The sequence below is a fragment of the Pantherophis guttatus genome, chromosome 5 (genome assembly GCF_059756535.1).
Source record: "Pantherophis guttatus breed Tessera chromosome 5, ASM5975653v1, whole genome shotgun sequence".
Taxonomy (NCBI): Eukaryota; Metazoa; Chordata; class Lepidosauria; order Squamata; family Colubridae; genus Pantherophis; species Pantherophis guttatus.
In genome coordinates, this window is record NC_142067.1 from 78,217,684 (window position 1) to 78,242,779 (window position 25,096).

The following is a 25,096-nucleotide window of genomic DNA, read 5'->3' on the forward strand; positions in this document are numbered from 1 at the left end:
TATAACGATGGGGGTGAAGGAAATGGGTAGACTATGAACTGAATAAATGTTAAATTAGGATTTATTATATAGTTTTATAGCGGAAGGTTGCTTTGAAATGTTATATTAATATACATAAAAGATTTGACTTAAGAGATATATGTACGGGGGTAGAAAAGGGTAGATTATGAGCAGAAATCGCTAAACTGGGAGATATAATAATATTATTATGCTAAATTAGGAGTTATTATATAATGTTATAGTAGAATGTCATTTTGAAATATAAGGGGGATATGATAATCTTATTAGAAAGAAATATGGGGATGGAGTAAGGGGATGGTAAAGTATTATATAATCTGTTATGAATTTGGGTTTTATTATGAAGAAGTCACAGGGGGAGGGGAGGGGGAGGGGGGTTAGGGAGGAGGGGGGGGAAAGGGGGGGGAATTTGTATTTGAAAAACTTTTTCAATAAAAAAAAAAGCAATAGCCTTCATACTATTGTATATTTTATACAAAGTCAGCTTATTGCCCCCACAAACCGGATCCTCATTTTACCTACCTTAGAAAGGATGGAAGGCTGAGTCAACCTTGAGCCTGGTGAGAATTGAATTCACAGTAATTGCAGGCAGCTGGAAGCTAAATACTACCTTTAACAGTAGCATTAGTCTGCTGCGCCACTCAGTGCTCTACTGTCTCCTTTTGAGGAGACAGTAGAGCACTGGCGCAGCAGTAGAGTTATCACACTCCGTGCTTTTATTATATTCATCAAGAATGTCTACCCAGGCAAACTTCGCTCCATATGAACCAGCCTCCGAGACGTGGGACGCGTATGTAGAACGTTTTGACTGTTTCCTCCAGGCCAATGATTTTACCGAACTGTCCAGCGACAGGAAATGTGCCCATTTCCTGAATGCATGTGGTCCACAAATTTTCGTGACAGCCAGGGCTCTGATGGCTCTTCAACCTGTCTCTACAGTGCCCTGGGCCACTCTGATGGGCAAACTAAAGGCACACTATGTGCCTGCTCCCTCTCGCATGTCCCGGCGATTTACATTCTGCCAGAGGATCCAGAAGGAAGGGGAGTCCATTAACTCTTACATGGCTTCCCTCAGGGCCGCTGCAATAGATTGTGAGTTCCCAAACCTAGATGACTCCCTCCTTGAGCAGCTGGTGTGTGGTGTGAGGGACACGAGACTACAATGTCGCCTTTTAGCAAAAAATGACATCTGCCTCCAATCCGCTTTGGATGAGGCGTGCGCATATGAGATGTCAGAAAAATCTGCGGCTGAGATGCGCAGGGCTCCGTCCGCGCTTGCAACTGCCCGGTCAGTTCACCATGACGATGTCTTTTCCGATGACCTCACAGACAAGGAAGATGATGTGGGTCGCCTCAAATCATCCCCAACAAGCAAACGGCAAACAGAACGAAAACCACAACAAGCACCTTGCCTCGGCTGTGGCGAAAACCATCCTTGCTCATTGTCCCGTTTTAAGACCACAGTCTGCCAAAAATGTGGCAAAAGGGGTCATCTGGCTAAAGTCTGTCACTCCAGCCCACAGGACAACACCCTTCGCTCAGCCAGACGCTTCCAAAGAGGCCACCAAGCCACCAGAGAGGATTGTTTCACCATCACCAGAGAGGACACCAACCCTGCAGTGTCAATCAGCCATTCACCTACAAGCCCCAACAAAAAACTTTTTCTAACTGTCAGAATAGAAGGATTGCCCTGCAAGATGGAGGTGGACACGGGCTCCTCCAAGACCATTGTTGCCTGGAACACACTACAAAAAATAGTCCCTAGCTTCTCCAGGGGTCACCTAACTGCCTGCAACACCATGCTTCGTGACTATCAAGGGAACAATATTCTCATTCTGGGGTGTGCCAAATTTTTAATGGAGAAAGGCGTGTTCTCAGGGCACCTCCCATTACTAGTTGTAAGGGGAAACCTCCCCAGTTTGCTAGGGCTTGATTGGTTCAAGGCCTTGGGCCTCAACATCACAGGCATTCATGCTACCTTCACTAACGATTTTGAGGCCTTGACTACTGAATTTGCTGAAGTCTTCGATGACTCCCTGGGTAAATATGTGGGAAACCCTATATCCCTCAACATTGATCCCCACGTGTCCCCTATCCGGCTTAAGCCTCGACGGGTGCCTTTTGCACTACGTCCTAAAGTGGACAAGGAACTGGATAAGCTGATTGTGCAGGGGGTACTTGAGTACAGATCATTCTAAGTGGGAGACACCCATTGTTATTCCCACCAAACCAGATGGTTCCGTGCATCTGTGGTGATTTCAAATGCACACTGAACCGTGCACTGTAAGCACACCCTTATCCAGTCCCCGTGGTCCAGCACCTGCTCCACTCTTTGGGTCAGGGGTCTATTTTTGCCAAGCTGGATATGGCACAGGCATATCAGCAGCTCCCTGTGGATGATGCCACAGCTGCTGCCCAGACAATTGTCACACACAGGGGTGCCTTTAAGTGCCATTGCTTACAATTTGGAATCAGTGTGGCTCTTGGGTTGTTTCAGGGTCTTATGGAATGGCTATTACATGGAATACCGGGAGTCATCCCTTACTTTGATGACAGAAATTGTTGCCTGGTTCCTACTGTAATGGGTGTTTGCTGTTGTTATGGCCTGAGGCCTTGCCTAATAAAGGACATTGTTATTTAATACTGTCTCGCCTCTTCTCACCTCGCTTCAAACAAAGCACCATGGCAACTCAACTGTGCTGTACAATAGAAGCCATTTTAAGGCAGTACAGTAGCAGCCATTTTAAGGCACAACAGGCTGTATCTTAACAGAACACACACCCCGAGGGGCGTTAGGGGTGTTTTACCCCCACAGTATTTGTTTCCAGAGAGTAAGTCATCTGTGTACCAAGTTTGGTTGAAATTTCTCGAGGCACTCCAGAGTTATGCTGGAACACACACACACACACACACACACACACACACACACACACACACACACACAGCCATTTTAATATAGATAGATTTCCCCCTCCCAACCAACCCCTCCCACATTCATCTGTCCTTTCAGGATTGGCTGGCTTTTGAGTCCATCTCTTTCAGAGGTTTTCTGAAAGATGTGATTTCTGTCAGTTTTTAAAATGACTTTGTATGAGAAATATAGATGTAGAAGATGGGATAATATGTTTCCATATAATCTAGATTTCACTTTACCCAGGCTGGATGTGTTACCCACAGCAGTCCTTTTTGGAGGTTTTAAACATACTTCTGTTTTTCCAATTTTGTCCATGTGATAATGGCTCAACAAACTCTAGGCCATTTGTTACTGTACTGCTCCTTTCAGTCTATTTAATGTTACTTCTTTCAGACAAGGACTCAAAAGTATCCCTCCAAGTCGCCCAGTTTTGTACCACCATCTGTTGAATACATCACACAATTAATTAAATTTGGATATACTTTTATAATACATATGCATATTTATATAATGAAATGAAATCTACATTATATTAATCATATTATTGCATTGCATTGCATTGCATTTTCTGTTCTGTCCTGTCTGACTCTTGAATACTGCCTAGGCAAGTCCAGCAATTTTCTTGTCAAAGTTTTTCAGAAGTGGTTTACCATTGCCTCCTTCTGGGGTTGAGATAAGGTGCTACCCTAAATTTACCCAGCTGATTTATGGGATTAGAACCATAATCTTCTGATTTCTAGCTTGATGTCTTAACCACTATATCAGGATGGCTCTCTCTATATTTTTAGATCTATCTATCTATCTATCTATCTATCTATCTATCTATCTATCTATCTATCTATCTATCTATCTATCTATCTCTACATACACACATTCCATATTGCTTTGATTTTTTATTATACATATAGAGGTATACAACAGTTTAATTTGGCCTTAGACTGTAATAAATTGATTTCAATATAACCCAGATTTAATCATATTTTAAAAACATATACAGGTGAAACTCGAAAAGTTAGAATATCATGCATAAATTCATTTATTTCGGTAATGCAACTTAAAAGGTGAAACTAATGTCATAATTTTGATGATTATGGCTTACAGCTCATGAAACCCCAAATTCACAATCTCAGAAAATTAGAATATTGTGAAAAGGTTCATTATTCTAGGCTCAAAGTATCCCAAAGTGTCTAATCAGCTAAGTAAGCCATAACACCTGCAAAGGGTTCCTGAGCCTTTAAATGGTCTCTCAGTCTGGTTCAGTAGGAATCACAATCATGGGAAAGACTGCTGACCTGACAGTTGTGCAGAAAACCATCATTGACACCCTCCATAAGGAGGGAAAGCCTCAAAAGGTAATTGCAAAAGATGAGTCCCAAAGTGCTGTATCAAAGCACATTAATAGAAAGTTATGTGGAAGGGGAAAGTGTGGAAGAAAAAGGTGCACAAGCAGCAGGGATGACCGCAGCCTGGAGAGGATTATCAGGAAAAGGCCATTCAAAAGTATTGGGGACTTTCACAAGGATGGACTGAGGCTGGAGTCAGTGCATCAAGAGCCACCACACACAGACGGAGCCTAGACATGGGCTTCAAATGTCGAATTCCTTTTGTCAAGTCGCTCCTGAACAATAAACTATGTCAGAAACGTCTTACCTGGGCTAAAGAAAAAAAGAACTGGTCTGTTGCTCAGTAGTCCAAAGTCCTCTTTTCTGATGAGAGCAACTTTTGCATCTCATTTGGAAACCAAGGACCCAGAGTCTGGAGGAAGAATGGAGAGGCACACACTGCAAGATGCTTGAAGTCCAGTGTGAAGTTTCCACAGTCTGTGTTGATTTGGGGAGCCATGTCATCTGCTGGTGTTGGTCCACTGTGCTTCATTAAGTCCAGGGTCAACACAGCCGTCTACCAGGAGATTTTGGAGCACTTCATGCTTCCTTCCGCAGACGAGCTTTTTGGGGATGCTGACTTCATTTTCCAGCAGGACTTGGCACTTGCCCACACTGCCAAAAGTACCAAAACCTGGTTTAATGACCATGGGATTACTGTGCTTGATTGGCCAGCAAACTCGCCTGACCTGAACCCCATAGAGAATCTATGGGGCATTGCCAAGAGAAAGAAGAGAGACATGAGACCGAACAATGCAGAAGAGCTGAAGGCCGCTATTGAAGCATCCTGGTCTTCCATAACACCTCAGCAGTGCCACAGGCTGATAGCATCCATGTCACGCCGCATTGAGGTAGTAATTGATGCAAAAGGGGCCCAAACCAAGTACTGAGTACATATGCATGCTTATACTTTTCAGAGGTCCGATATTGTTCTATATACAATCCTTGTTTTATTGATTTTATGTAATATTCTAATTTTCTGAGATTGTGAATTTGGGGTTTTCATGAGCTGTAAGCCATAATCATCAAAATTATGACAAATCAAGGCTTGAACTATCTCGCTTTGAATGTAATGAGTTTATCTCATATATTAGTTTCACTTTTTAAGCTGCATTACTGAAATAAATGAACTTTTGCACAATATTCTAATTTTTCGAGTTTCACCTGTATTTGTATTTTATTATATGGATTTGTATTTTTAGAAGTTTTAATACACATACACACACACAAACAACAGCATACAATTACTGCTATATTTTGTTTGTTTATTTCATTAATAATTATCTTTAAATGGAGGGAGATTTTCTGAGAGCTTGGGAAATGCAATGCACTTGTTTCTTGCACTTGTTTCTTATGTTTAATGTGCAACTTCTGTACATGTTCGCCCAGTAGAGATTTCCTCATGTTTCACCCACTAGCAGAGGAACAAACTATATTTTATTGCAGACTTTAGCTTTGCACTTTTAAAGAAAATTGGTTTAGCTGCTCAATGTCCTCAAGAAATAAAATATGAAATAACAGAAAATGAAATAGCAGCACAATACAAATTCCAAAAATTCAATTCCATTTCCAAAACTTTCCCAACCAACTTCACAATTTCTCTAAAAAAAGTAATAAATCTGAATTTCCCTGATTATATATGCAACTTGTACCTATATTTTATATTATTCAACTCCTAGCCTCTGGCCTCAGGAAGCCATGTTTCCCTGCCATGGGTTTATAATGACTCAGACTGCAGCATTCAGCCATTATTAAAATTACTGTGAAAAGTGTCTGGTTGTAAAAATGCCATCATATTATCTTTTGGGTATTACAGTCAACAGAAGTGTTTTAATATAAACAGAAAAAAATGGCCTATTTTCCAATAATGTTTCCTTCCTTTCTTCCTTCCTTTCTTCAACATACATGTAATTGAATGTATGTTTGTGTACACATTGAAGGAGCAACGGGATTTTTGTTACTCCAGATCTGACCGCTCAGGGGCAGAATATTCTTTGATTCCCACTTTTAAAACTCTGTTATTGGTTGGATTCAGGAGTAATTCATTGAAATATGATTTTCTGTCTGTCTTACTATTTTGAATTCAGCTCATGTGAAAACCATCAAATGTTAGCTTTCAAGTGATTTCTGAGAATAAAGTGAGATGAAAACTGTGCCCTCTGGAAGTTGTCAGACAAGGTTCACTTTCTTCATTGAAAAGTTGATCCTTCAATAACTAAAAGTTATGCTTTCGTTCCAGGACTGCTTCCATATTCTTTTATTTCTTCCTGCTATTTCAGTTCTTAAAAACATGAGAACCATGGGTTTCCTTTCTTTAGAATATTTTAGAAACTTATCTCTTTAGTCTGGTATTTAACTAAACTTGCACATCTTCCCTTTTCCTTCCTTCCTTCTTCCATTTTGTGGTTTTAAACTAAGATTACAAAAAGGCTTTTATATTCTTATGACATTAAATAATGTTTACTCTTACATCTTATTACAAATAAATATCTACCAATAAGGGCATAAATAATAAGCACCAGCGATTTGGTATTACTGCAAGCATACTCCATTCTAATACATTTGACTATTTATACTTTAGATCTCTCCATCAGTTTTGATTTAAGACAATTTATGAGCCATATTTGGTTTATATGAAAAAAAGAGATTCAATTTTCTTTTGACAATTTAATTAGCTTGAGCTTTTTTGCATGTTTGGAAACTATAGTTGTTAAGAGAAGGTCTTCACTCTGCTGTGACAAATACAAAGTTTATCTACCTTGATACTGCAGGGCTAGTAATTGATTCCAAAAGGTTAATTATGAGCAGCCTTGAAAATGGTTGATAGAAATGTAACACTGAACTGTGATTCATCTATTTATATAAAAACATGCAATGTGACTGTTAAATAAAACCACATTCATCATATACTATTAAGTTTCTCATGTTTGAGGTGGCACTGTGTTTAATGTAGTCAGAGAAGTTAAATGTACTTCTTTGTGTATATTAGCTAATTTCCATTTGCTTTTTACAAACTAAGATTTTTTAAAAAATTTCAACTAATGTTTTTCAAATAATAGTGGTTTTCTTTAATGATATCTTTAAATATATTTCTTCCAGTTTACATAGAACTGAATGGAAATTCTATTGCTTTGTCTTCTCCATCTACTGCAGGGGTGTCAAACTGGCGGCCGGAAGTGTCACGAGCAGGCCACATCCACCTCTGTTCCACAAAGGGGAAAAACGTCATGATACATCACATGACGGCAGTGTGACTCCGCAAGTTTGACACCTGTGATCTATTGGATCTAAAAATTCATTTCTTTTTCAGGTCATTAAGCTATGGTGCTATTGGAGTAATTGTTGGACATGAATTTACTCATGGATTTGATAATAATGGTGAGTTATTTAAATTCTTAAAATTTGGTAAAAAATGACTAATTTTGGAGCCCCCTCCTAATTTCTGTAGGAATAAAAATGATGAACCTAAATGCAAACCTCACATACTTTCTAAAGCAATATGGAGATGTAGTGTTTCTGATCTTTTAAGTGAAAATAGCTAATCATGCATTAAATTCTTGTTTATATTTATGTAAATTTTAAGATTTATGTAAATAATGAAGTGATTCTTTTAAAGGAAATGTTTCTGGGTTAAATTTTAAGAAATCTGTATGTTTATTTTATTTTATTAATGCTTTGTGGTTTTTTTTGAAAATGGAAATGCAGGTCGCAAATATGACAAGAATGGAAATTTGAATCCTTGGTGGTCCTTGCAGTCAGAAGAAAAATTCAAAGAGAAAACAAAATGCATGGTCAATCAGTACAATAGCTATTACTGGAAGAAAGCAGGGTTGAATGTAAGTTCAGGAGTTTTGGCTTAAACTGATTTGGATCAATCAAACTAAATCTGGAACAATCAGCAGTAATATATCATCCTGACATTTTGATATTTGGCTTTTTTGTATAGCTTGTAAATTTTTAAAAATCTTTTTAACTAGATATATTTAGCTTTTTCAATGATACATGATACTGAGAGATACATGATTTCATCTAGTGACAACTGGATACTGTGGCTGATGGCAAAGGTTTTAAAGACTTAGTTATTTTCCAATGCTTTTCCTCACTTTTTCCTTTAATTTCAAGGCAAAGAGGCAAGGAAGAGATGACGTGATGAGAAACCACCAGTGGTGGGATTCTATTTTTTTTACTACCGGTTCTGTGGGTGTGGCTTGGTGGGCGTGGTTAGGTGGTCATGTGACTCGGTGGGCATGGCCATTATCTGCATCTACATACTATAGATATACTTTCATGGACTACTGAAAGAAGAAAATGGCTCACATGCTTTGCCCAAGAGTGTGATAGGCTGGTCACAAAACAGGCTTTTGAGGGGCTGCCACAAAGAAGGAGGAGCAATACAGGGGTGAAATGCTCCTGGTTTGGTTCGGTTTGCCCAAACTGGTAGTAAAAAAAGGAACCAGTAGTAAAAAATGTAAAAAAAAAGTTCCGAAGATCGCGCATTGCTCAGCTGATCATCAGAATTTTGGTTTTTTAACTTTTTAGGGATTTTTAAGCATTTTTTTTTTAAATGCTTTAAAAAAGTAAAAAAAAGAGGCTCCGACGATCACAGCTGTGCCGCACAATCACCAGAGCCTTACAGCCCGAATAGGTTGTATATCCCAAATAGGTTGTAAAAAATGCTTTTAAAAGGTTAAAAAAAAAGGCACTGATGAGCGCAGCTGTGATCGTCAGAGCCTTTTTAAAAATGTTTTGCTTTTAAATGCTTTTAAAAGTAAAAAAAGGCTCCAAAGATTGCGCGCCACAGCTGATCACACTCCCCCGCGCGCTGTTCTACTTATCCCATGCTTCCTTTTGGCATGCACTGTGTGCGTGCGTGCATGCGCGCACACATACACACCTCACATTTGGTGCGTGGTGGGTATTGTGCATGCGCAGCCAGAGAACCAGTAGTTAACTGGTTCAGATTTCATCACTGGGGCAATATATTTTCCAAAGAAGCAGAATGCAAAACAAGAAGCAATAGATGGAAACTGAACAAAAAGAGAAGCAACCTATAACTAAGGAGAAACTTCCTGACAGTGAGGACAATTAACCAATGGAACTACTTGTCTCCAAATGTTCTGGGTGCTCAATCGCTAGAAATTTTAAAGAAAAGACTGGACAGCCATTTCTCTGAAATGGTAGAGCCCCCCCCCCAAAAAAAGTCCTTTCTAAGTGTATCTGACACTTTTCCCAGGCCCTCCACTCAGATTTTGACATCTTCAGTTTTCCTGCCTGAGCAGGGGGTTGGACGAGAGACCTCAGAAGTCCCTTTCAATTCTGTTATTCCATTATTCTTGAGAAACACAAACACACACACTTAATTTAAACAAATTCCCTTGTTTTAGAGACTTTAGAATCAGAAGATACCTTGGAGCAGTGGTGGGCTGCAAATTTTTTAACAACCAGTTCTGTGCCCTAATGACTGGGTGGTTGGGCATGGGCAGGGGACATGACAGCACTCAGCCTCCTGCAGCACTCTGCCAGCCAAAACAGGGCACGGGGGTTAATTACAAAATGGGGGCTTTGCTTTATGACATCCAGACCAGTGAGCAAGGGGTGTGAACTGCACAGAAAATACACTTTTGTTTGGTTATGAAGAAATATCCCCAAAGTCAGATGTAACTAAAGGTAGACTGACTTTTAGCTACACATCTTCCTAGCAAACAGCAAATTTTGAAGCTCCAGATAAAGAGGATTCATTTTAGGATGAGTAACCACAGTTTGCATGTTGGAGGTTCCTAAAAGAATGCTGGGAAACTCTGTATTTTAAAGAACATTTGAGGGAGAGGTACAGAATAGCCCTTCTCTGCCTGAGGCTGTTAGAGACCTGGCACCAATCAAAACACTGTTTGTGAAGCAACTGATCAACACTGACAGGGTGAAGCCACTAGTATATGAAAATAAGAGCAAACTCCACTCCCTTCTAGTACTGATGATGTTACTTAGTTTGGTAATGTAACATCTACAAGAAAACCATCAACCTCAGAGAGCATCAAGAACCCCACAGTTCAAACCTGAGCTACAAATATTATCTTCTATCGATAAACACTTTATGGTTAGAGGGACTCAGAGCCTGCCTTATATGAGATGGTTCCCAGTGGATTTCATTCTAAATTTTGATATGATTTGTAAATGACATGTAAATAATGTCATTAAGGACATGTAAATAAGGAATGTAGAATTGCTGAGTATTTGATCCTTCATACATCAAAAAAATGCAAAGCTAAGGGATAAACAAATAAAAAACAGATTTGAAAAAAGAAAAGGCTCAGGAAAGAAAGAGTGAAAGTGTAAGAAAAAAAGAGAAAAAGAAAAAGAAAAAGAAGGAAAATAAAAAAAGAATGACTTCCAAGTTTCTTTGGTACAGATATAAGTACAAAATATATCAAACTCTTACTCTAAGATTAACATTTGTCTACATTATTTCCATAATCCCATATCTAATCATCAAAGCACAGATCAACTTTTAATTTCAGTTTCTCACAAGCCCAGCAATGGTTCATATCACTTTAATTACTATTTGTTAAGGAAACAATAACTGATACACTTGAAGCATTGTGAAATACAATCTGATCAGAAACAAGAAATTTGACAAGCCTAATGTACTGTTGTCCCCAATTCGGGTATGACCCTGGTGCCAGAGCCAATGATGGACACCAGACACGAGGTGCAGGTTTTCTGATTGCTTTTTATTGGAGTACTCCAAGGAAAAGGCCTCCTGGCCAAAATGCCAAGAACCAAGAACAAAGGATTAAGTAAGCTTTATACATTTTAACTAAAAGAAAAGGCAGGACAAGGTGAGATAATAAGAAATATCATCTAATAAACAGTTTAGTAATAATTCTACAATTTGTTCTATTGGTCTGTAGCTGTCCCTATTCCTAAGCCTTGGCTAATGAATGCCCCAGGAGTTATCTAATACACATTTTATTGGCTGCAGGCCATCTGTATTCCTAATTGTTAGCAGAGATCTGCAAGTTGTCTAACTCTTGTTACTTTTACAAGATTTACACATGCATATTTCCTGTAGATAAGCATTCTTTGTTCTTGCCAGACACACTCCCCAATTACGGGCTTCCTGTGTGTTATGACCTAGCTTTATTTTAGCATAATCATAAGTTTATTTGCCAAGCTTATAAGATAACAGGTAAAAGTATAAACATAATTTGAATACATGAAAAGAGTAAGTAAAAAGAAATATTAGGACAGGGACAGTAGGCATGCTGGTGCACTAGGGGTGAAATGCTCCCCGTTCAGACCGGCTCAGGCAAGTAGGTAGCGATGGCGGCAGGCAATTTGGAGAACCAGTAGCAAAAATCCCTTCCCCCCCCCCCCAGCCTCCAGTTTGCTTACCTTAGCTGCTGGTCGCAACGCTTGCTTCGCTTGCTGTAATCCCTGCAATCCATTGCATCAGCAAGCAACTGAATCTCCCTGCCTGCAATCAAGCTCATCGGTGAGCAGCTCTATCTGCCTGCCTGCCTTCCTGCCTGCCTTGTACCTTTGCTGGCTGAGGAATTCTGGGAGTTGAAGTCCACAAGTCTTAAAGTTGCCAAGGTTGGAGACCCCTGTTCTATTGGCTAAGTTTTTTTCCCCTTTGGGAGCTTTAAAAAAAAAAGTTAATTGGGGTTTTTTTTAGTTGTTCTTTTTTTAGACCTAGCCATTTAAAGTTTAGGAAGTTTTAAATTTAGCTGCTTTTATATAAAAATAAAATAAAATAAAATAATATTTGTGAAGCTTTCTGAGATTTAGCGTGTTTTTGTAGTGTTTCACTCTAGCTACACAAACACACAAAATCTCACAAACCTGTATGTAGAATTTTGTGTGTATAAAGTGTGAAAGTTGTTTTTTGGGGGCTTTTTGTGGCTGTGTGAGGTTCCTGCTTGTTGCAGGGGCCATTTTAGGTCTAGCACAGCTGCTTTTACATTGTGGATGAGCCAGTTGTGTTGTGTTGTGTTGTGTGTGTGTAAAGTGTGAAAGTTGATTTTTTGAGCTTTTTGTGCCTGTTTGAGGTTCCTGCTTGTTGCAGGGGCCATTTTGGGTCTAGCACAGCTGCTTTTACATTGTGCGTGAGCCAGTTGTGTTGTGTTGTGTGTGTGTAAAGTGTGAAAGTTGTTTTTTTTGGGCTTTTTGTGGCTGTGTGAGGTTCCTGCTTGTTGCAGGGTCTAGCACAGCTGCTTTTACATTATGGGTGAGCCAGTTGTGTTGTGTTGTGTTTTGTAGGTTGAAAAGGGGCAAAGAAGTGACATTGACTTGGCCACGCCCACCTGACCAACAAGCCATGCCCACCCAGTCACCTTACCACCAAACCATGCCCATTAATTAAGCCACGCCCACAGAACCAGTAGCGAAAATTTTTAGATTTCACCCCTGTGGTGCACTTATGCATGTCCCTTACAGACCTCTTAGGAATCAGGTGAGGTCAACGGTAGACAGTTTAAGGTTAAAGTTTTGGGGGTTTGGGGAAGAAACTACAAAGTCACGTAGTGCATTCCAGAGATTGACCACTCTGTTACTGAAGTCATATTTTCTGCAATCAAGTTTGGAGCAGTTTACCTTGAGTTTAGAAATGAGTACTCCAAGGTCCTTGACAGAGTGAGGGTCATCTACAAGATTATGTCCATCTAATTTGTATTTTATGTTTTGATTTTTTTGCCAATGTGCAAGACAGAGCATACAGCCCATCAGTACAATGCTTGACAGTAGCATTATAAAAAGATTTCCATGTAATGTTTAAACACTCAGACTTTTTAAATCTGGCAATCTTATGTCAAAAGTGGCTAAGGTTGCAAATCCGGGACATTTTTAACATATAGTTCTTTTATATTTTTAAACATAATCTTAATTCATGCTAACTTAATTACCTTTACTTCCCACTGAAAATAATGGAAATATTAATCATGCCATTTATTTTATTACTTACTTTTTGAAGAACTTACTTTTTTGAAGATCTCCAGAGGTCCAGAAGAGGCTGACCCACTGGCAGAGAAGCGAAAGTGTTTTATTCAGATGATGGTGAAGCTGTAAAAATGTGAAATCTAAGGAGAACATTTTCACCATTGAGTAAAACACTTCGGCTCAGGCCATGTGACCAGCAGGCCTAGACCTGGAAGCACAGTTTCCTGCTTCAAGGATTGAGGCAGCAACAGCAGCAGCCAATGAAAGGAGACATAGCTTCCTTTGTCTCATAGGACTGATGCAAAATCCTTGGTGATTAGCTGCCATGCCCCTATCCCTGAAGCTGCTCATTTGAACTAGCCAGTCAGCAGCAAGCAGACTGGGCCTAAACTAAGCCAGACCAGACTGAGTAAAAACTAAGCCTGCAGGGCCTCATGGCAGAGAAGCCGAAGTCTTTTATTCAGATGGGGAAAGCTGTTTTCCTAAATCTCATGTTCTTACAGCTTCACCATCATCTGAATAAAACACCTTGGCTTCTCTGCCATGTGATTCAGCCTCTTCTGCAGCAGTAAAGCCATAGGAAATGGGGTGGGGAGGGCAGATTGGGCCCAGGAACTCTCCATTTCAATCTGTAACAGGCTGGGGAATCCCTAGGAAGACTTGGACACGGCCCGGATGGGCAGATCCGGACCAGGGACATTTTATTTTGGCCCTGTAACAGGCTGGGGGATCTCTAAGAAGGCCCGGACAGGGCCCAGACGGGTGGATTGGTCCGTGTCTTGTTGTGTTCCAAGTTCTCCTTTCAGGTCTGTTCCCCTAGTGGGGATGATGCGTTCCTAACGTGTCCAATAAAAGTTAGCTATTTAACTTCTGTGTCTCCTCAGTCTTTGCCGCACCCCCTTCGAGCATGAACAAAGCACTGGCGATGAAGGTGGGATGCAGGCTGAGGGAACAGATTGAGCTGAGTCACTAAAGAGTGGTTACTAGTGCAGGTTTCCCTCGGAAATGACGCTACGTCAGTCACACAGAACGAATTGCCAACAATTGGCGGGAATGGCATCTTCACATAACTTCGCACCGTTCAACCTGGCCACCGAATCGTGGGAGGTTTATGTGGCGTGTTTTGAATGTTTCCTCATTGCCAACACTTACACAGACCTGTCAAGCGACTGGAAGCATTCCTATTTCCTCAGTTTTTGTGGGACAGAGATGTTTGAGACTGCAATGACACTGATGGCACTCCACTCGATACATTCAGGAACCTGGGATGATTTTATGGACAAGTTAAAGAACCACTACGCTCCAGTGCCATCCCAAATCGCGCACCACCAACTATTCTATCATGGGAACCAGGCAGAAGGAGAGTCCATCAATCAATATGTGGCAGCTCTGTGGAGAGCAGTGTGGCACTGCAAATTCATAAATTTGGATAATTATTTCCTTGACCATCTCGTGAGCTGAGTACAGGACGACCGCCCCAAGCAGCGGCTAATAGTGAAGCCAGACCTCACCTTCCCAATGGTTTTTGATGAAGTGTGCACAACAGAACTTGCCACACTCTCTATCACTGACATGCCAAAGGGCCAAAGCCCGCCAAAACCTAAAGAGACAGCCATTCACTACAGCGAAGCTGACTCACAGGACAATTCAGATGGGGAGGAGGACGTCCACTGCCTTAATGAGGTGAGGAAAAAGAGCTGGCCCATTTACAGCAGTCCACCACTGACAGAATGCAAGGGTTGTGGAAGAAATCACCCTAAAGCTGCCTGCAACTATAAAGATGCTATCTGCCACTGTTGCAGCCGAAAGGGCCATCTTGCCCAGGTTTGCAGGTCAGCCCAACCACCGAAGGTGCCATCAAACAGGCAGGCATTCAACAGATGTACACCTAAGAGACCCTACAGAAACCAAGATGACTGCTATGCCATTTTCCGTGAGCCAGCCGAAGGCCAGTCATCAGACTGAGCAACCGGTCAAACAGAAAATCCATATCAATGTACAGATCAAAGAGTCTCTAAGTATATGGCTTTTAAATACTTTATCCACTTTGTTGTCATAAAATAAGTAAGCATGCCATCCAAATTCAAGATCAAAACTTTCGATATTCAGTATTCCAGTCTTTTTCCTTCCAAACCAATCACTTGCTAAGGTCAAAGCTGCTGCTTCATAATATAACTGTAGGTTTGGAAGTTTAAGACCTCCCCTTTCTGGAACATCTTGCATAATTTTCAATTTCACTCTCGGTTTTTTCTCATTCCAGACAAACTTATTCACTCCAGTTTGCCACTCTTTCAGTTGTTTATCACTTTTAAGCACCGGAATCATTTGAAACAAAAAAAGAAATCTTGGCAAAATGTTCATCTTAACTGCTGCTATTCTCCCAAGTAAAGACAGCTGCAGTTTTTTCCACGTCTCCATATCTTTCTGTACAACTCGCCACAGTACTTCATAATTATTTTGAAACAATTTAATATTTAATTCTGCAACCTGAACTCCTAGATATTTAACCTTTGGTACTATCTCAAAACCTGCCTTGTTTTCAAGTTTATGTCGTCGATCTTGTGTCATATTTTTAACTATCATCTTAGTTTTTTTCTGATTCAATCTAAAACCTGATACTGTACCATAATCTTGTATAATGTCTTTCATCTGGATTATTGATTCCATCGGCTGTGTTAGGGTAACAACCAGATCATCTGCAAATGCCCTATACCTTTCAAGTTATTCGAATCCCGTATTGTGTTCAACAAGACTTCTAGTGTTAAAATAAATAACAATGAGGATAACGGACAGCCTTGTCTGGTCCCTTTTTCGATATTAAACTCTGATGTCAAACTTCCATTAATAATAATCTGTGCCTTTTGCTCTTGGTAAATTGCTGAGACCGCCTGTATAAATTGGTCTCCAAATCCCATTTTCCTTAAAGTCTTTAGTAGAAAATTCCAGTCCACTCTATCAAAGGCCTTCTCCGCATCCAAGAAAACCAGCACTGCAGAGATCTGTTTATTCTTCTCAAGATATTCCAATAAATCTATAACTTGCCTTACATTATCCTTCATGTATCTGCCCTCTATAAATCCCGCTTGGTCATCATGAATCACCTCTTGAATTACTGGCATCAATCTGTTGGCTAATACTTTTGCATAAATTTTATAGTCATTATTTAAAAGAGATATTGGTCTGTAATTTTCCGGTTTTTTAGGACCTACTTGTTCTTTTGGTATCAAAGTAATATATGCTGATTTCCATGATGGGGGTATTTTACCCCCTTGTTGTATATTACAAAATAGATCTCTAAGTTGTTCCACCATTTCTGCTTGTAAAGTTTTATAATACACTGCAGTCAATCCATCTGTTCCAGGAGCTTTAGCTGTTTTCAATTGTTTAATTGCTGCGATTATTTCCTCGACTGTTATAGGGCAATTCATTCTTTCTTTTTGTTGGCTAGTAATTTTTGAGACTCTTTTCTCTTCTAAATATTTTTCTATAAGTCCATTCTGTATATCATCTTTAGCATATAATTTAGCGTAGTAATCTACAAAGACTTCTTTAATCAGTTTTTGTTGAGAAATTTCTTTCCCTCCAATATCAATACTCTCAATAGTCCGTATACTCTGCTTCTTCCTTAAGGTGTAAGCCAACCATCTCCCCGGTTTTTTAGCATTACAGAACGTATTATGCTTCGCATATTGTAGATTTGTTGCAGCTTGCTCCGCCAAGAGCATTTGAAATTGATCTTTCAAAAGTTTTATAGCACCACGTGTTCTTTCATCTGTTGGGTTTTTAATAAGTAACTGTTCCTTATTCTTTATTTCTGCTTCCAATTCGAGTCTTTTCTTTTGTCGGTTCTGTTTATGTTTAGAGTTCATATAAATGAGTACCCCTCTCATATACGCTTTGCTCGCATCCCATACAATTTCAATTGGGGTACCCTTATTCAAATTCATTTCAAAAAATTCTTTCATCTGTTTTTTAAGTTCTGTTATATTTTTTTCATATCTGAACAAATTTTCATTTAATCTCCACGACCTTCTCTCAGTCTTTCCCATCTCAATTTCTATCCATACGGAACTATGATCCGTTAAAGTTCTTGGAAATATCTTTGTTCTTTTTGTTTTAACAAGTAAATTGTCTGATAACAAGATAAAATCAATCCTGGAAAAAGATCTATGTCTATCAGAGAAGAAAGTATAGTCCAATTCTTTTGGGTTATGAATTCTCCAAATATCTTTTAATTCCAAATCTTCTTTCATATCGAAAAAAGTCTGTGGTAGTCTAATCCTTAATTTCGCCAAACTCTTTTTATCTAGTTTAGAGTCAATTACTCCATTCCAATCTCCCATTATTAAAATAGATCTGTAATCCCATTGCAATATTTTATTATGTAAAGTCTTATAAAAATGATCCTGTTGTTGGTTCGGAGCATAAATTCCAATCAAAAGAATTTGGCCATTTGCTGTGTGCAGTTCAATTGCGATAAACCTATCACCTTCATCTGCTTCTATAATTTTAGCAGACAATCTTTTATTTACATAAATAACCACACCATTCTTTTTTTCCGAAGTTGAAGCTATAAAGTGTGTTCCTAATTTAGAGTTTATCAGATATTTGTGATCTTGAGTTCGAATATGAGTTTCTTGTAAACAAATTATGTCATTATTAAATTGTCTCAAGTATGTAAATAACTTCTTCCTTTTTTGTGGTGAATTTAATCCGTTAACATTCCAAGATAAGAGCCTAATTGTCATCTTGACCTTTCTGAAGCGATGAGCTGCCTTGCCTAGCTTCTTCTGAGGTCTTCGGCCTTGCTCCCCCCATAGTTTCACTTTGTGTGGTGCTTTTAGCTCCCTTTTTATATTGACTTTCTTGTTGTTGTTTTTCTTTTATTTGCTTGGAAATTGCACGAGTTATACGCTGGTCTTTAACTTCAGGCATCCGAGCTAGATCCAGAGCAGCATCTCTTGTTGACAAAATTAGGGAAGGTTCTAACAGGGATTCCTCCATAAGGCCTCCTCCTCCTACAGCACCCTGCATTTCCACTAGTTCCATCTGCTTGGACTGTTGTTCCTTCTCATGCTGAGATTGCTTTTCCTTATCACTTTTTATCTCCAACATTGTAGATGTACGTGGGATGATGATCTTTCTTTAAGGATATTATAATAAAAATATTCCGCCTTCTGAAAAGTATTCAATCGGTGCCTCTCTCCATTATATTTCAAAATTATACCAGTTGGGGCATCCCACCGGAATGGTATTTCTTGCTTTTGTAATTCATTCACTAAGAACCTATACTCTTTTTGATCTTTTAACATCTTAGGTGGTAATTCCTTGTAGACTCCAATTTGGGCTCCCTCCACTTGCACAGAGGAAAGAAAGGATCTTTGCAAAATATCATTTCTTATTCTTCTATCAGTAAAATATATCACCACATCTCTGGGCAATTTTCTTTGTCTAGCCACCCATGAGTTCACTCTGTAAATTTTGTCTATTTTATAGACCACATCTGCTGGATCAATCTTTAACAATACAGCCAAGGCATCAGAACAAATCTGTCTCAAATCTTGCCTGTCATTCTCTTTTATCCCTCGAAGCCTAATAGCGAATTCCATGGATCGAAACTGTATCATTGTAATTTCATTTTCAACTCTCTGCACTTTATTATCCACATCAGCAATTTTAAAACCAGTATCCTTCATTTTAACATTAACTTCTGATTTGAATTCTTCCAATTTGGAATCCACTTTAGTAATGGTTTCTGCCAAATCAGAAACCACATTTGACAATTTATCAGACACCTTGTCATAGTTCTCTTTCATTGCCTCTTTAAATTCATTAATTTCCTTCTTCATTTCATGTTGTGATTTTTGAAATTTATCATCCAGAGCCTGGGTAATAAAATCTTTTAAACTTTGAACATCAAAGTCCTTTCCCTCACTCTGCTGACTGGGAGGGGGCTGCTGTTCCGGTTTGTGAGTGGGAGATCCCTCCCCTGCAGCCTTTCCTTCCTGTTTCTTTGAAGCCATTCTGCCACGTAAATTAACTTTTCTGAAAAAAGGAAGTCTTTTTTTTTTCCCCTTTGCACCTCCACAAAGTCCTTTGAAAAAGTCCCCCAGATTTAATCAAATTAGAAATTGAATAAGCTAAAGCAAGCTCAGGTTTATTTTAAAAGGAATTTTTCTTCCACTCTTCTCTGTTCGCTTGCTACAAGCAGTGCTACAATGTAGCTTATTGAAATAACTTTGCAAAATCACTCTCCCTTTCAGCTCGTTAACGCTGGAACGGCGCCATTTTTTCCAAGCCGTTTCCGCTCGCTCTAACTTTTTCCCAGATCAGAAGTTCAAAAGAGAAGAAATACTTGCAGTTTCTTGGTTTAGGGGTTGAGGTTGTTTTATAGCAAAGTTATTTTCCCATCAGTTTAAATGTTTGTTGCAGCCGGCTTGCTCTGACAGGCAGAGTCGTCCCACGCCGTCCGGAGTCTCCGCAAGTTGAAAGGGAGCCGCGCCCGTTTCCCCCCCAGTAGCAGACTTCTGGGGGTTCACAGGGACTCGACCTGCCTCTTGCTTCACTCTTCTCCTCAAATCCTCAGGATTTTGGAGTTTTCAAGCCGCTCCCCTCACTCGGAGCGGCTCACAGGCGGCGGGGCTGGCGGTCCTTCAAAAGCGACCGTCTTCGCCGGTGGCAGACAAACCCGGAAGTCCATATTTAAAAGCCATATACTTAGAGACTCTTTGATGAGAGTTTGGAAGAAGCACCAATTCAAATGGGATTATAAAATACTGCTATGGCTGGATCTTGGTCATATTATGTGGAATACAAATATAATGTCACTCGGGGGGGGGGGGTTTATACAAAGAGGTTCTTTTTACAGATGCGGGCAGATGGCAGTTGAAGACATTACAGACACTGTTGGATGAAGGGATTAACTTAACTTGGTTTCAATATAATCAATTACAATTGAGATGGAAAGAGGACCAAAAAACTGGTATTATGTTGCACGAGGAAGAACTGGTTAGACATATAAAAGAGAAAGGTCCAATGCATATTAAAAGGCTTTATAATGTTTTGTTAGAAAGGGATTCGGAAACTGAATTAGTTAAAGACTGTATGATTAAGTGGGCACAAAATTTTGAAGAACCAGTGATGTTGGAAACATGGGAAAAAATTTGGGTTCAGAATGTTAAATTTACACAGTCGCAGAATTTGAGGGAAAACTTTTACAAAATGTTTTATAGATGGCATTTAGATCCTAAGAAATTATCGTGTATGTACCCTAATGTTCAGCCAAAATGTTGGAGGTGTGATTGTACAGATGCTACATATTATCATATCTGGTGGACCTGTAAGAAAGTTAAGGCTTTTTGGATAAAAATTTGGTGGGTCATGCAGAATGTTTTAAAGAAAAAAATTCAATTTTCTCCACAATTGTTTTTATTGGGTATAGCTAAGGGTTTTACAGTGGATGAAACAAAGTTGATTTTGTATATGATTACCGCAGCGAGATTGTTGATAGGCAAATATTGGAAAAATGAAGCTTTGCCCACTGTAGAAGAATGGACTTTGAAGATGGCCAGTTTCGCTGAGATGGCGAAGATTTCAGCATATTTAAAAGATCGCTCACAAGAGACTTATGAATGTGAATGGAAAAAGTGGATAGATTATGTGCAGAACAAATATCAAACTAGGAAGTATCAAATAGCTTTTCATTGATAGTATTGTATTATATTAAGATAGAAATATTTGAACTATGTGAAGATGAAAAATGATATGGGGGTTGGGGGGGCTCAAGGTTTTTATATACAGGGATAATGATGGGGTATATTCCATGGAAGTCCGGGGGGGAGGGGAGGGTTAGGGGGGGTTAGGGAGGGGGGGTGGGGAGTCTGGGGTGGGTTAGGGGGGTGAAAATGGGGTGAAAATGTAATTGTAAAACTTTTACAATAAAAAAAAAATGTACAGATCGAGGGAGTGCCATGTCTTATGGAGGTGGACATGGGATCAGCCACATCAATAGTCTCATGGAGCACAGTGAAGCGACTGGTGCCAAGAATTTCCAAGAGACAGTTGAAACTGTGTAGCCTGTTGTTAAGAAACTATAAAGGGAGCCCTATTCCCATCGTGGGCAGTGGGAAATTCAAGGTGCAGTTTAAGAAATTCTCTAGTCGGCTGCCATTAGTGGTTATTGATGACTCCTTACCTAGTCTTCTGGGGCTTAATTGGTTTGAAGCCCTAGGATTAACCATACACGGCATCAACTCAAACGAGATCAGATCAAACAATCTCCAGATCAAACGAGCTGGAGTCACTCATCAAAGAATTCCCCACTGTCTTCGATGGCCAATTGGGCACCTACACTGGAACTCCAGGGTACTTCAACCTGGACCCTCAAGTGTCACCATGCTGGCTGAAGCCATGCCACATGCCGTTCGCCTTGAAGTCTAAGGTAGACACCAAACGTGACAGACTCATCGCACAAGGCATTTTGGAGCCAGTGGACCATGCTCAATGGGAGACACCCATCGTGAACCCCATCCAGGCCGATGGCTCAATCCACATTTGCATGGGTTATAGGGCCACCCTTAATCGGGCATTGCAAGCCCATGCCTACCTGGTGCCCATAGTGCAGCACCTGCAGCACTCCCTGGGTAGTGGCACTGTTTTTGCGAAGCTCGACTTAGTGCAGGCTTACCAACAATTGCCTGTTGACACTGCCACCACAGAGATCCAGACAATCATCATTCACAGAGGGGCATTCAAGTGCCGTAACATCCAATTTGGTGTCAGCGTGGCCCCAGAGTTGTTCCAAAGCCTGATGGAATGCCTACTCCAAGGAATCCCTGGGGTTGTGTCTTATTTTGATGACGTGCTGGTTTTGGTGGCCAGCACACCAGAGCTGATGGCCAGACTTCGCCAAGTACTCCATCATTTCCGTTGGGCTGACCTCAAGGTGAAGAAGACCAAATGCCATGTCATCGTGCCCCAAGTGGAATTCCTGGGGTTCCTAATAGACGGCTCCGGCATACATCCCACAATAGCTAAGACAAAGCCATCCTAGAAGCTCCACCCCTAGCAGTAAGCCTGAACTCCAGGCATTCCTGGGTCTCCTCTGGGAAGGAGTTACCTTTGGTGGCCCGGGTTAGATAAGAACATAACCAAATGGGTCTCCACCTGTCAAAGGTGCCAGGAGACCAGACCATTGCTGCCGAAATCGCAAGCCAGGGAATGGGAAGGCCCCGAGGGTGCCATGGTCCCATATCCATATCGATTTTGCGTGGCCATTCCAGGGACAGGTTTTCTTAGTAGTAGCCGATGCTTACTCGAAGTGGGTAGAAGTCACGTTAATGCATTCTACCACCTCGGAAGCAGTCATTAAGACCTGAGGAAATTATTTGCCACTCATGGGTTGCCCGACCTCTTGGTATTGGGCAACGGGCCCCAATTAACATCCACCACATTTGAGCTATTTTTAGGCGGACTGGGAATACACCATGGCCTGGTTTCCCCATTCCATCTGGCCAGCAATGGTTTTGCAGAATGGGCTGTCCACTCAGCTAAGGAAGCATTAGTGCAGATGGGCCCTGGTAATTGGCAAGAGAGAATAGATGAGTACCTGCTTGTGTGGCAGACCACTCCGTGTCAGCTCACAAACAGGAGTCCGGCAGAGTTGCTCATGGGCAGGTGGTTGAGAACCACCCTAGATAGGCTACACCCTCAATACTCGCCCAGCAGGCCCCTAGACACCACCGACTCACCCCGGTCATTTAACATGGGCGACACCATCTATGCCTGGAATTACGGGGGCCAACCACTCTGGCTGCTGGGAAAGATAGTGGGAATCACCGGGCCTTGTTCATACCAGGTGGAGATAGACCACAGCTGAATGTGGTGGCAGCACTGTGATCAATTGAGGGCCTGATGGACCACTGGGTCATGACAATCACCCAATGATGAGGCGCCGTAAAATCTACTTGAAGCGCCGAGCATGAGACAACCCTACAATCCGAATGGTAACCAGCCACCCTTTTGAAAGAGAACCTGCTAACTTACCGGATGCAAGGGAAAGTGTTCCTGAAGTTACTCCCCTGGGGAGTCTGGCAGCGATGATGACAAGGGGTAGTCCACTTGAAGATGGCAAGATTTGCCAACCAGCACCCATGTTTGAAACAGGCCAAATCCGGCGACGCCCAGCATATCTCCTGGACTATGCACGCGTGGACTAAGAGGGAAGGAGAGTGTTAGATATTGACAGGATAGTCTTCCCTCTGGTCCGCTGTTTAAGTGGAAAGAATGCTTGAATGTGATAGGCTGGTTTCCCTGACAGCTCCCTATAAAAGAGCTGTCTGTCTGAGAGGCTGGCTGCTGGATTGTAGATAGTTGCTGAATAAAGAGCTGTTGTCTGAAGCTGTCTCAAGTCTCTTCAATCCACCTAAAGCACAAAGCACAAAGAGTGCTTTGTTCGTGCTCGAAGGGGGTGCAGCAAGGACTGAGGTGACATAGAAGTTAAACAGCTAACATTTATTGGACAAGTGCAATATCACTGCAACAGTCAGCAACAGAACAGAACGTGCCCGTTTGACAGCTCTTTTATTTATTTTTATTTATTTATTTTATTTAAATTTGTATACCACCCTTCTCCTGGTGGACTCAGGGCAGTGCACAGCCGAGTAAAAAACATCCAATACAAAATTTAAAAATTTAAAAGAATTATACCCTTTGGCCGAAAATTAAGAACCTTACGACTAAAACCCATTAAACAATTAAAAAATCTAATATCTCAAAAAATGGGGGGGGGTGTCACGCCAGCCCTGCTTGATGGAAGAAAAAAGTTTTTAGGGTGCGGCGAAAAGCCCGGAGATCTGATATCCTCCGTATCTCCGGGGGCAAATCATTCCAGAGGGCAGGTGCTGCCACAGAGAAGGCCCTCCCCCTGGGGGTCGCCAGCCGACACTGCCTACCCTGAGGAGTCCCTCTCTGTGGGAGCGCACTGGCCGGTGGGAGACTATTGGAGGCAGAAGGCGGTCCCGCAAATACCCAGGTCCGATGCCATGGAGCGCTTTAAAGGTGGTAACCAATACCTTGAAGTGCACCCAGAAGTCCACCGGGAGCCAATGCAGCTCACGCAGGAGAGGTGTCACATGGGAGCGCCCTCTCGCTCCCATAATCCCCCGCGCAGCCGCATTCTGCCCCAGCTGGAGCCTCCGGGTGCACCTCAAGGGGAGCCCCATGTAGAGAGCATTGCAGTAGTCCAGGCGGGAAGTGACGAGTGCCTGAGTGACTGTGTGTAAGGAGTCCCGATCCAGAAAGGGACACAACTGGCGAATCAGGCGAACCTGATGAAAAGCCCCCCTGGCCACGGCCGTCATATGCTCTTCTAAAGACAGCCGTGCATCCAGGAGGACACCCAAGTTGCGAGCCCTCTCCATGGGGGCCAATAACTCGCCCCCAATAGCCAGCGATGGTGCCAGCTGGCTACATCGGGATGCTGGAAACCACAGCCACTCGGTCTTGGAAGGGTTGAGTCGAAGCCTGTTACTCCCCATCCAGATCCGCACGGCCTCCAAGCACCGGGACATCACTTCAAGGGCATCGTTGGGATGGCCTGGGGTGGAGATGTACAGCTGAGTATCGTCAGCCTACTGATGGAATTCCACCCCGAAGCCACGGATGATCTCGCCCAGCGGCTTCACATAAATGTTGAACAGAAGGGGTGAGAGGACCGATCCCTGCGGCACCCCCCACACAAGGCGCCTCGGGGTCGATCTCTGCCCCCCTGCCAACGCTGACTGCGTCCGGTCGGAGAGCTAGGAGGAGAACCACCATAGAACGATGCCCCCCACTCCCAGCCCCTCCA

At 41.4% G+C, this 25,096-nt stretch overlaps 1 protein-coding gene across 2 annotated transcripts in view; it reads left to right on the forward strand.

Moving 5' to 3' along the window:
* Window positions 1–25,096, forward strand: part of PHEX (phosphate regulating endopeptidase X-linked) — a 319,542-nt gene that overhangs the window by 272,683 nt on the left and 21,763 nt on the right. For both annotated transcript variants that reach the window (XM_060686722.2, XM_087871354.1), the window contains exons 17-18: window positions 7,625–7,692; window positions 8,020–8,150. In XM_060686722.2, coding sequence (XP_060542705.1) covers window positions 7,625–7,692; window positions 8,020–8,150 — 199 coding nt within the window. The remainder of the gene's footprint in view (window positions 1–7,624; window positions 7,693–8,019; window positions 8,151–25,096) is intronic.